We start from the raw sequence: 12,631 nt of genomic DNA, 5'->3' as shown, positions 1-12,631 counted from the left end.
CAGAGCTAACATAGAGACAGACAACTATTCGCACTCACATTCACACCTATGGGCAATTTGGAGTCACCAATTAACCCAACCCCACTATGCATTCTTTGGACTGTGGGAGGAAGCCGGAGTACCAGAGTTCTTTAATGTAGGATCCAGTGTGAATGTTTGCAGCAAGCAAACCTGTTTCAGTGTTTACATAAACACCTCAAGCTGGATTTATAGTTCAATTCAATTTTATTTATATAGCGCCAAATCACAACAAAAGTCGCCTCAAGGCGCTTCATAGATACAGAGAAAAACCCAACATCGACCCCCTATGAGCAAGCACTTTGGCGACAGTGGGAAGGAAAAGGAAACTCCCTTTTAACAGGAAGAAACCTCCGCAGAACCAGGCTCAGGGAGGGGGGGGCCATCTGCTGCGATGGTTGGGGTGAGAGAAGGAAGACAGGATAAAGACATGCTGTGGAAGAGAGACAGAGGTTAATAACAGATATGATTCAATGCAGAGAGGTCTGTTAACACATAGTGAGTGAGAAAGGTGACTGGAAAGGAAAAACTCAATGCATCATGGGAATCCCCCGGCAGCCTACGTCTATTGCAGCATAACTAAGGGAGGATTCAGGGTCACCTGGTCCAGCCCTAACTATATGCTTTAGCAAAAAGGAAAGTTTTAAGCCTAATCTTAAAAGTAGAGATAGTGTCTGTCTCTGAATCCAAACTGGAAGCTGGTTCCACAGAAGAGGGGCTGAAAACTGAAGGCTCTGCCTCCCATTCTACTTTTAAATACTCTAGGAACAACAAGTAGGCCTGCAGAGCGAGAGCGAAGTGCTCTAATAGGGTGATATGGTACTACAAGGTCATTAAGATAAGATGGGGCCTGATTATTTAAGACCTTGTATGTGAGGAGCAGGATTTTGAATTCAATTCTGGATTTAACAGGAAGCCAATGAAGGGAAGCCAAAACAGGAGAAATATGCTCTCTCTTTCTAGTCCCTGTCAGGACTCTTGCTGCAGCATTTTGGATTAGCTGAAGGCTTTTCAGTGAGTTTTTTGGACATCCTGATAATAATGAATTACAGTAGTCCAGCCTGGAAGTAATAAATGCATGAACTAGTTTTTCAGCGTCACTCTGAGACAGGATATTTCTAATTTTAGAGATGTTGCGCAAAAGACTTTCGGACTGCCTCGAAGAGATTCTGGCAAACCGTCAGACGTCTCAGGAGGGGAAAGCGGTGCTCTACCTGCACTGTGTATAGTGCTGGCGGAGCGCTGCTGACGTCGACTGAGAAAATTGTCAGGCGGTGGAAGGAATACTTCGAGGACCTCCTTAATCCCACTGACACGTCTTCCGAGGAGGAAGCAGAGTCTGGGGATGAGGGGAATGACCCGCCAATTTCCGGGGGCGAGGTCACTGAGGCAGTTAAACAACTCCTTGGTGGCAGAGCCCCTGGTGTTGATGAGGTCCGCCCCGAGTTCCTGAAGGCTCTGGACGTTGTAGGGCTGTCCTGGTTGACACGCCTCTGCAATGTTGCGTGGAGATCAGGGGCAGTACCTGTGGACTGGCAGACCGGGGTGGTGGTCCCCATCTTTAAGAAAGGGGACCGGAGGGTGTGTTCCAACTACAGGGGGATCACACTCCTCAGCCTCCCTGGGAAAGTCTATGCCAGGGTGCTGGAAAGGAGAGTTCGTCCGCTAGTCGAACCTCGGATACAGGAGGAACAATGCGGTTTTCGTCCTGGTCGCGGAACACTGGACCAGCTCTTTATCCTCTCCAGGATACTTGAGGGTGCATGGGAGTTTGCCCAACCAGTCTACATGTGTTTTGTGGACTTGGAGAAGGCATTCGACCGTGTCCCTCGGGGTGTCCTGTGGGAGGTGTTGCGGGAGTATGGGGTGTCTGGCCCATTGCTACGGGCCATTCGATCCCTATACAACCGTTGCAAGAGCTTGGTTCGCATTGCCGTATTGTTGAAAGACTCAAAAATGTTGTCAAAGTAATAAGATTGCGTTTTAGGTTTTATTAGTCCAAATATTCTAAAGATTTAAGCTAATAAAACCTAAAAGACTTAAAAGCAAGTCTTTTTGTGTATTAAACACATTATTTCATTCAAATAACTTAAACTAACAGCTTCAGAGGGAATGTTTTAATGGTAGATCATTTCCACATGACAATGACACAATTAAAAATGTTCTCACGTCAACCTTTTTCCACAGTTTTCCCTTAAGGTAAGCTGGATTTAAACAGGTTATTTTTTGCACCTTCCTACCATTCATGTAACACTTTTCCATGTAAGAAAATACAGCATTTTAAAACATATTTGGCAATACAGAAGCAAACCCAGTAAGATTTCCTCCACAAAGAAATTTAATAAACCTTTTATGCTGACACGTGGATATCCTAGCCCTCCAACCCCCCAACATTTTTTTTTTTACTAAAACAACCCAGAATGTTAACAGTCTATACAGCTAAAGGGCATAATTAATTCTGAAAAAACATTACAATCTTATCATTGGAACAGTGTGTTTTCAGCTAACAAACATCTCCTAACTAAGCAAGATAAAGATAATTACATAGTGGAGTAAGGAAAAAAGGAACGGCCATTTCTGAATAGAGTTTCGTACTGATACCAGGTATCAAATCTTTAGGAATTACCAATTAAGCAAATTACATCCTAAGGAAGGCAAGCACAAGTGCCTGTTGCAGTTCTTCGTTTTACAAGGCTATTTACTGTTGCTTGTCTTTGGCTCAAGGCCTAGTGATCAAACAGAAGGCACTTTCGTTGGCATTGGTGATGCAACTAACATGGCAGTTTTACCTCAGGGCCTAAATGAAGATTTGTGAGAATGTAGCAAAGATTATGCCTTGACCTTGATTTTAGAGTTACATCATCAAGGAAATGGTGATCCTTTTACCTGGCAAAGATTTCCCAAACTTTTGAATAAACATCCATCAAATTTCTTTCTTGTAGTTTAAAAGTAACTTTACACAAATGGTGTAATGGGCTTTCATGACTGGAATCTTAGATATTGTACGCTTCTCAGTTCTATATCAGTATTCACAGGAACCATACTTTTTAACTAGCAATCTGTCAGTTATTTAAATTTTAAAAACAAGAAAAAAAAAAGACTTCTGTGGATTCACTTGCACAAAACTTATGAGCGTGCAGAAAAAGGATAAAAGAGTGTGGTTGGTAACCTCGTCCAGTGCTGAGATGAAAAACAACCTGGCATAAGCCAGGAAATACTGTAGATAGGGAAGTTCTTACCGAAGATGTACTATGAGACACTAACATTTAAAGGACTTGAATGGTATTCGCTTCTTTTTTTTGCTACTTTACCACCAATCACATTTACATAACTGGCAACCATTTTTCAAAGCAAACCAATATTTGAATGAGGTCTCCTATTCCAGGCAGCCACTCATCTCCATTCTGTTTTATGCAGCATGGAAATTCAATTTTCACCAGTTTTCATACTGGCATAAGGGAAACCTAAAATTCCATTATTAGCATGACCCAAGTGGCTAGAGGTGATTGGGTTCTGGGTAATTGATCCATTTTGAATCTTGCTTTAAAAACTTTAAGAGCATCATCAGATACCATCAAAATCAAAGTGAAGTCTATATTAAAGTGGCCCCATATGCTCTTCTCTTGGACTCCATTAGAGTAGCTTTGTGTGACTTATAGTTCAAAATGATCCTCATTTATCTTAGCCCCTTAGTTCATCCATATGTTCAGGATCCCTCTGCCCTCATGAACAGAAGGGTTGAACCAAGTGTGTGGATCTTCTGCGCTCATCGTCTGGACCATCAGACTGAGACGGCCACATTAGAGAATGCCACTCTCATTCATACCATAAAGAGTCAAGAGTGGGAAAATGACCCGACACCGGCTCTTTAGAGCAGTCTGAAACCTGAGCTTTTGTCTCACAGAGATTACTTGTACATTGACCTCATTATTTAAAACTTTGGCCACGTTTAATACAAGCATCCACCACTGTAACAGTGTTAGCATCACAGGTCCATTTTAAGCTAGTAGGCCCACACTGGACATACCCAAAAAACAAATCTCAACATGACTGTAAAGGATTAAATAATCATCATTTCACAAAGAAACAAATGTCTGCCTGGAATGCAGGAAAAACTATAAGAAATTATTATAAAGTGTACCTTGGAAAACAGAGGCGTAGTAAATGAGTCCCAACATGCAAGAACAGAAATTATTTCACGAAAAAAAGAAAAAGGGATCACCTGAATTTCCATTTTCATACACAACCAATGACTTTGTCATTTATCACATCACCAGTAGTAAATCACTAAAATGACTTGTGACTATGACATTTGCTATCAACACTTGAAAACCCTCAGAACGATGGAACAGCTTTGTACGAGACCCTGAATTATACTACAGAGGAATGGAGAGGATCAGGGATGAAACTATCAACAGGCTGCTTTATGACCACAGATGAATCACATTATTACACTTTTTATGACTCTTACTGATCTTTGACAGTGGGTGCAAGATTGTCCGATGGCCAACATATGCTAAAAGCCAGGAGATGGTGTACCGTGCACGTGACAAACAGGATACTTAACAGTGGACAGCAGTCTGGATGGAAGGGAGATGATGGTTCTACTCCCTCGTTTCACTACATGCTGCGCTCGCCTTCTCCATGTCTGCTTAGACCTTCCAATGGTGGATTAGAACAAACAACAGTGATCAGGTTATCTTTTTCTACTGGAACAAAACCCAAGTAACCACCCGTGTGGTTAACACGCTGCTTGGTTTTCTTACAGATCTCCCACCAATCACAAAGTAGTGCATTTTCCAAGTTTTGTTCACATCCTGCAAATGAACTGTAACTCAGCTTGGCAAGATCACTGTTACTGTTCAAGTGATATCACATGTATACAAAAGCCCAATGAACATTAATGAAGCGGGAACAGAAAAATAAAGAGTTGCTTCTGCCACTAGGCCGCTCCTGCCCTTGAACAATCACAGTGTAGCAGGCTTTGCTACCTTTATGAGCCTATTAGGGAGAGAGAAACACTTTACTGGTATCTTAATTTACAAAATTATGATCATAAAAATAAAGCCTTGGACCTGTGACAATAAAACAATGAGGGAAAAAAATCTGATGCAATAATATGACATCCCCCCCCCAAAAAAAAGGAAAGGTAATTTACCGTAACACTCCTTTAGGCACATAATTCTTTATGGGTTTCCACTTGTGTGGTGGTCAGGAATGCTTTATCCACAAGAACAACAACAAAAAAAAAAAAAAAAGTGAGGGTGCCTTTACTCAAACCTGGCAAAAAGAACCCACAGTTCCATTTTGAAAGACTTGTTTCTGTGGCTTCAGATGAAACAACCACGTACAACAAAGAAATTCACACACGGCTGAACTGCACACCCGACCAGGACGACAGGACAGAAGACATCCCGAACACATCTGAAGTCTGACCCACCAAACTGAGACCCCGATCACTTATTTGTAATTTTTTTTAATCCAGATTTTCTGTTGCTTTGTTGGTAGTTTTTTCCTTTTTCCTTAAAGGTTTGTGTCGACACTAAATCACAATCTAGTCTGGAATATTGCTCAGCAGCTATGTACAGAATTGCAAAACAAACGTTCTGACTGATCTACACACACGCACACACACACACAATACATCTCACACTGTGCCGTGTTTTATTTTAGTGGTCCTCTTCAAAAAGAAATATACTAAAAAGTGTAAACATAAAAAAATAATAACACAAACTGTTGCCCCCTTCTCATAGAACCTGATCTGCAACTAAACGATAACCTAGTGAGTGTTTCTTCTAATTTTGGAACCCAATATTCGGCTCCGAGTTTTAGTGCAGATGAGCTGTGCAGCAATAGGAGCTTTCCAACCATTTCAAATCAAGCACCCTAAAAAAAAGTCCTGTGTTTTTCTTCCACTTTCCAATTGTTGTTCAAATGAGAGCTGTCCTCTGCCTCTGGTTGTTTGCGTTGTTGTTGTGTCCTCACCTCCCCCAAATCCGAGCATGCACGCATACACATGTACGCGCACTTTCACACACACACACACACACACACACAGAGCCAGCCCCTTCCTTAAGTGAGTTTAAAATGTTAAAACAAGGAAAAAGAAATTAAAGGAGAAAAAAGAAAAGAAAAATCATCTTTCACTTACAAATCCTTCCGTGTTTGCAATCAACAATGAGTTGTCAGGCCCAACATTTAAGTTAAATTTCTTCATTTTTTTTTTTCTTTTTTGAACACACAGCAGAATAAACATTGTTTGGAAGCAAGGTCTCCTGGTGGCAAGTCAAATGTTCAGAGGTCACATTTCTTTTTTTTCTCTGTTTGTTTGTTTCTCGGGTTTTTCTTGCCGTTCTTGGCAGCTCAGTCCTGCTTGGCCTGTAGCTGCTGCTTCCAGGCCTCATTCAAGTAAACCAATCGCTTGTAGTTGAGAATAAAGAGAATGAAGTTCAGCGCGTATGTGGTGATGCAGATGATGCAGAAGTCCTTTAGGACAAAGTAGAGGATGTAACCCAGGTAGAGGGACCCAACCACCGACAAGATGGATGTCGTCATGAGAATGAGGGCGGCCATTGCACTGACAGTCATTCCTAAGGCAAGAAACACAAATTGAGGCTTAAACAGGTAACCATTAAAAAAATTAATAAAAAAATACACCTTCACACAATCTCCTGAGAGAGCTCTTGTCACAGAGCTTTCAGCCTCAGGCACTTCTGCATTTATATTGTGAGTCCTCGTGACGACATTCAGCCCGCACACTGAGCCAGCCGGCTGCTTATGTCATCGTGCTGTCACATGATGACACGTCCTTATTTTGTCAGTGTCTGCACTTCTTTTACACCAGGTTTGTACTCATAGGAGTCACTACTAAACACACAGGTATTCTCTTTTGCTACCGTTATTGTTTTGGACATTTATCATCATTATTATTTAGATCAAACGATGGGATGCAGCTTTGGTTCAACAATCACTAACAACTGGGAACAACATGTTAAAAAAGCTGTATTCGATTCCACCAGCCTGCGGTGATAAAAACAAGGATTTTTACAGATATACTGGTAAAGTTACTGCATTTGTCAAAAGAGTGTAAGGACTGAATGATGGGAGGAAAGGCAGCAAAGATTTTCTAAGCACGCTCTTTCAAGCAGTTATAATGTGTGTTGCTCCTTGCTGTATCCACAGACACACACAGATGTAGATTGTGTGTACTTTTGGGTGTCCCCATTGCCATCTATTGTAACTACAACACTGACTATGGATGTGAACTAGGGCTGGGCTATATCATACCGTTCACGGTAATACCGGTGTAATGTTGGGCAACGATAGGAAAATGAAATATCGCGATAGAATATGGGTAAACCGCAGATGCGCAGTGCCTTTGTTTACATAAGCACAAAGCGGCGATGCAGAATAAGAAGAGCGAAAGGGGATTGTTAAATGAAACGGATGAACCAGAATTGGTTTGTAAAAATCCTGCAACTTCAGTGGTGTGGAACTGGTTTGGCTTTCATCTGTCAGATGCACAACAAAGCACCATTTTTGGTAGCGCATGCTAGCGGGCTGTCGTTATTACCGTGTTTTTTGGAAAATACGGCACATTTTTCTGAAAATCGACAGTTCCCCTTATGTATGAATTCTGGTTGTGTTTACTGACCTCGAAACGATTTTATGTGGTACATGGCGCTCGGAAATCTGTCAAATTTTTCAGTACGACTTTGCACCACTTGATGGATTGTCGGAGCATTACGCCTATCGTAGACAGGAGCCTCGCGGAGTGATACGTACTGTGGTTCAACATAATATTACCGTATTGTGTGTATAACCTATTAAGTTTTGTGGATATTATACATGGTTATGCTGAGGATATGTCGGCCAATTTCCACTGGAAATGCCTTTTGGTTAAACTGTCAGCAAGGAATTTGCATTTGCACTGTAAAAGTTTTATATAACTTTAATGATTAAGTGTTTAAGTGAAAATACATTGACGGGGTTTTTTTTGCACTAATAAAGTTGTGGAGTTGTAAAGTATTTTGTCTAGTGTCAATTATATCATCAGTTATATCGTTATCGCAAATTTTCAAATGTATATCGTGATAAATATTTTTGGTCATATCGCCCTGCTCTAATGTGAACTTCATGCTTCAAAGACACTAAACCCTCACTGACTGAGTGAAAACAGATGAACCAGTGAAAGTTAACTGTGATACATCTGCACACGTATAGGTGCCTCCATGTGTGAATAGCCTGCATCTGAGGACTGTGATGATCAACACGCAGTAAGAACCTCAGATGGGTGTTAACAGATGTGCTTGATTTAGTAACTGTTCACTTATAGAGCTGAAATGGATAAAAATTCATCAGAATCTCAAACTTTGCTTGATTACCTCGACAAAAATATTACTGTATATTTATTTCGTCCTCGCAACACGTAACTAATCTCTAGTTTCTTCATTACAGTTAAGGAATAAAGAAGCTAAAGATCCTCTGCAGGGACATCACCAAATGTCACAACTATAGCAATAATTCAGTGTTTTGCAACGGCTGTTCTAACCTGCTCACTGGCATTGACCAGAGATTATGGCCCTGGTTATGCTGATTTTGGAGCAATGCCTACGTGCAAATATTTTCCAATCCAAGGCCATGCAACCAGTCTTTAATATGGAAATCTTTACCCACTGCAGCAGTCTGGATAAACTGGGATACTATTGTCCTAGTCAAATGAGTGTTAAATGCAGCAGCTAAAAGGACCTCTTGTTCAGTGCCAGGGCCAGGTGGCCGGGCAAGCCTACAGGCCTCCGGCAGGCTAACATGTCGAACCAGCATGACTGAGTCACATACGCCAGAGGGAGGAAAAAAAATGTTCAAGTTAAAACAAGTCACACACAGAGAGAGAAATATTCACAATCACAGTTATCTGTCAGTGTCAAGATTAGAGTGTGACAAACAAAACGATATCAGGCATCAAACCAAACAGAAGAAGGATACGAAGTTTTCTAAAAACGCATCTCTGCAGTTCTATGGGAGGTCCAAAAACATTTCAATACAGGTCAGCAGGAAATGCTTCCTACAACACAAACTTCGCATTTAACTGCATTATTATCATTTATAAACTCCATGTGATGTCAGTGTCATGTGAGTCAGGTTGAGGCAAAAATAGCTGTGTTACAGGAAAGCAACAAGTTGAGTCAGCACTTGCCTCTAGAGCAAAGGCAAAGAGAGATTTGTCATATATAATCCAAAACGTAATGACAAAGTAACCCACAACTGGGAACAGAGTATAGGCTTACCTAGAAGCAGCTGAAAGGCATAAAAGACAATCCCATAGACACTGTTGGGTTGGTTCAGTGCACTGTCATTTCCAAAAATTGAGCCCAGGAGTCCGAATCCTCGACCCCACCTAAACCACAATAGAATAAAATTGAGTTTATTCATGGAAATCAACATGCACAACATGCAACGAGGCAGACTGAAGTCAAAAGATAATATTACAAAACAACCCAAAAAAACCACTTCCTAGTGTTTGCTTCCTAAAATGCTGCAGTGAGGTGTTCATTTGAGTAAAATAACAGCAAATTATTACTCTCAGAAGAGCATTTTACTATTTAATAAACTGAACCTTTAAAAAAAAAAAAAAAGGGGGGGGGGGGGGGAATCTGTTTCAGTAACAAAAAACATTTATTGTTGGCCTGAAATTCAATAAACCAATTCCAAAATATGTAGAAAGGCAGCATGTCACAAAGACAAATCACTACCTCTTGACTTATGTGTTGCCTGACATGAAGCAGTTCAAGCAGGAGGAATTTCTTTCTTCCTTGAGTTTCTGATATGCCATCTTTTCTTTGTATATGAAATCATTGTTTATATTTTCTGGATGCAGGATGCAGAATAAATTAATAAATAAATGTGTACATAGAGAGAGAGAGAGAGAGACAGAGACAGAGACAGAGAGAGAGAGAGAGACAGAGACAGAGAGAGAGAGTTAGTTGATGGGTAAGATCCAGTCCTGAAGAACTTCATTTTTTAAAGCCCCAATCCACGTTGATCTATGCACTTGCTTATTTATCATTGTATAACATATAATTTGATAGAAGCATGTGTAAATGTCATTTCAATAACTCTGATCCATGTTTGACATCGTCCGACGTAACAGCGCAATCCACCATGTCTCACAGTAAGAGTACTAGGAACACACAAAGGTTATGTCCTAGTGTGACTTGCTTTTCGCAATCGCATTTCACTTTGTGAAAGCTTATTCTCCTTTTATATAATGTATATTGTGTGCACCCTGTATATAATAAATTGTATTTTCCACATTACTAAATGTCCTTCTTTCCATTCATTTCACTAGAGCACCATTGTGCCTAGTTCTTTAACTGATAAGCTGAGAAAAACAGACCCTTCAGATCACAAAAATACAGGATGACATAAAGATTACACTGCTGGAAACCATAACTGATCAGACCAATGTAAGCAGCTCGATCTCTTCTTTAAAAGAAATGTTACACTTGGGCAGGCTTACATCAGTTGAGACAGACTCTCAAACGGAAAAGTCACCGACTCATTCAACAAATATGCAGTAAGTCCTAGACAGGTTGCATTCCAGGTGTAATCAGGGCCAGCAGTGCCTCTCATTCAAACAGGCCCAGTAGATGGTGTTACTGTACTTTATTAGAACTGAATGGCCACCAAAAGCTGTTAAGCACCTTAACAGTATGCATACAAAAAGTGTATAATAATCACGAGAAAAAAAATCAAAGTAATAATCTCTGGAGATGCACCTTCCTGTCTAGCAAGGATGCGTGATGCTACAGTCCCCTCCACTGACCTCTGGACTAGCTCTGTGTTCCTTTAAGTAACCAGGCTGTAGGGTTTTAGCTCCCTGGACTTATAATTGGTGACGTTAGCACAAGAGCTAACGACAGCTGTGTGACAGCCAAAGTAGGAGGTTAGTCATTTAAGTTATTTGACTAAATTCACCAACATTAACCCAGCAAACAAATGTCCCAGTTCTGGTCATCGGAGTAACGGACTTCACGTAGCAGCATCACTCATACATTCACAATAGCCTCGCTGCGCACAAGCTATCGGGAACTTTAATGCTTATATAGTTGGTTTTAACATATGTTTTAGCTTTAAGACGTGCAAAGGACAGTCGGTCTGAACAGGATCCCATTAAAACTGACAGCGTTTATGACTCTGCTGTCAGTTGGTTCAGAAGTGAAACTAGCTTAAATGTTAACCAACGGGTTTCGTTAGCTAATGATTAGCAAAATTAGCTTCTTGGTGCTACAAAGCTAATGTGGCGCTTTAGAACCAACATCTACAATGGTAAAGTTACTTTTTCTAACTAATGCATGCATAACAGGGAGCTACCAGCCATGGCTTGTGATTAGCTTTTACGGTTGGGGTTAGCAGTCAAATGTTAGCAGAGTGCATTTGACAGTTTAAACCGCGCAGCCCTTCCCAGATTGTCACAATAGCAGGCAGCTTCATTGAGCGCCACTGTCGGCGCTCTTTGCTGAATTCAAATTACCTTGAGCTGAACACTTTTGAACAGCTGATGGAGCTGCTGACGTCGCACAGAGCTTTATAACTCGCATCCCGCGCCTTTTCCCTCTCGACGTGAAAAGCATATAAAGACAACAGTATGCCTAGCAGGCAAACAAGAAGCCTGGCTATTCTTTCCCACCGAGGGGTGGACACTCTCAGGACGGGCGCCGCCATCACTCTCTGGCCTAGCTGGAGACACGCATACACACGCAGCCAGCTCGCCTGTGAGACTCTACTGCGACGTGGAAAAGCGTCACTACGTGTGCCACACCGTCAGGGCGGGACGCTGGGCCGAGGAGGAAAACATCCCAGAAAATGCTGAGCGCAGATTTCTGGGAGAGAAGAAGCAGGCAAATAAACGACATTCAGGCCACGTGCCGCGTTTTATTTTAACATGAATGCATGTAAGAGTACTGGGGAGACCGGTATTTGTTGTATTTTGTGCAGATTTATTTTAGAAATACATACAGTGCATTGCCCGTAAAACAGGAATCCACATGCTCTACTTAGGCTCCCTTATTTCAAAATGGTGCCCTATTTAGGGTACCTTATTGTATAATAATGTCCCGCATAAGCTGCCTTTTAATGTCGGCGCGTTAATAAAAATACATACTTTTCTTTTTATCGTAAAATCAAGTTGATTTGAAGGTTTTCATATATAGTCCTCGGACAGTCACGTGAGAGCGGAACATACAAATTGAAACAGAAACAAAAAAATCATAATACAAGGCAGACACGAGTCGTTCGTACGCAGAGCTCATCTTTAGACAGAGCCATTCCACTTCCTATCAATGAAATTGTCCACTTGTTTCTTCAACCCTGGAGCGCAGCAGAGGGCGCTAGCGAGAGAGTATTTGGTGAAATTGATGTCAGGTGAGCTAAACTGATAAAATAATTGTTTACACATGCTTTTAGACAAAAGATACAGCATTCCTCTTTATTTTAGCGAAGGTGGTTTCAACCATAAAACGACATTTATGTACTTATATTTTTCCCACAGAGAAACAGTTTTGCTAGCGCCTGTTGACTGGTCCGTCGAGGAGTTACGACAGCGCATACTCCT

At 41.2% G+C, this 12,631-nt stretch overlaps 1 protein-coding gene across 1 annotated transcript; it reads right to left on the bottom strand.

The window, feature by feature from the left end:
• Positions 1–2,120: 2,120 nt before the first annotated feature.
• vkorc1l1 (vitamin K epoxide reductase complex, subunit 1-like 1) lies at positions 2,121–11,919 on the bottom strand. Its single transcript, XM_005928446.3, has 3 exons — positions 11,552–11,919; positions 9,306–9,415; positions 2,121–6,608 (listed from the first exon to the last, which is right to left on the bottom strand). Exons 1-3 carry the CDS (start codon positions 11,740–11,742, stop codon positions 6,382–6,384), a joined length of 528 nt encoding a protein of 175 aa, XP_005928508.1. The 5' UTR covers positions 11,743–11,919; the 3' UTR covers positions 2,121–6,381.
• Positions 11,920–12,631: the final 712 nt, after the last annotated feature.

This window comes from Haplochromis burtoni, unplaced genomic scaffold (assembly GCF_018398535.1).
Source record: "Haplochromis burtoni strain Fernald_Lab_line unplaced genomic scaffold, NCSU_Asbu1 Contig_115, whole genome shotgun sequence".
Classification (NCBI taxonomy): Eukaryota; Metazoa; Chordata; class Actinopteri; order Cichliformes; family Cichlidae; genus Haplochromis; species Haplochromis burtoni.
The sequence above is the reverse complement of the archived record's forward strand: the minus strand, read 5'-3'. Positions and strand labels throughout refer to the sequence as shown.

Excerpts from the sequence above, each read along its gene's own strand:
- vkorc1l1 (XM_005928446.3), bottom strand. The coding sequence starts at position 11,742 with ATGGCGGCGCCCGTCCTGAGAGTGTCCACCCCTCGGTGGGAAAGAATA. Across the intron at positions 9,416-11,551 it reads TCAAAAGTGTTCAGCTCAAG|GTGGGGTCGAGGATTCGGAC; the intron begins GTAATTTGAATT and ends ATTGTGGTTTAG. Across the intron at positions 6,609-9,305 it reads TGCCTTTCAGCTGCTTCTAG|GAATGACTGTCAGTGCAATG; the intron begins GTAAGCCTATAC and ends TTCTTGCCTTAG.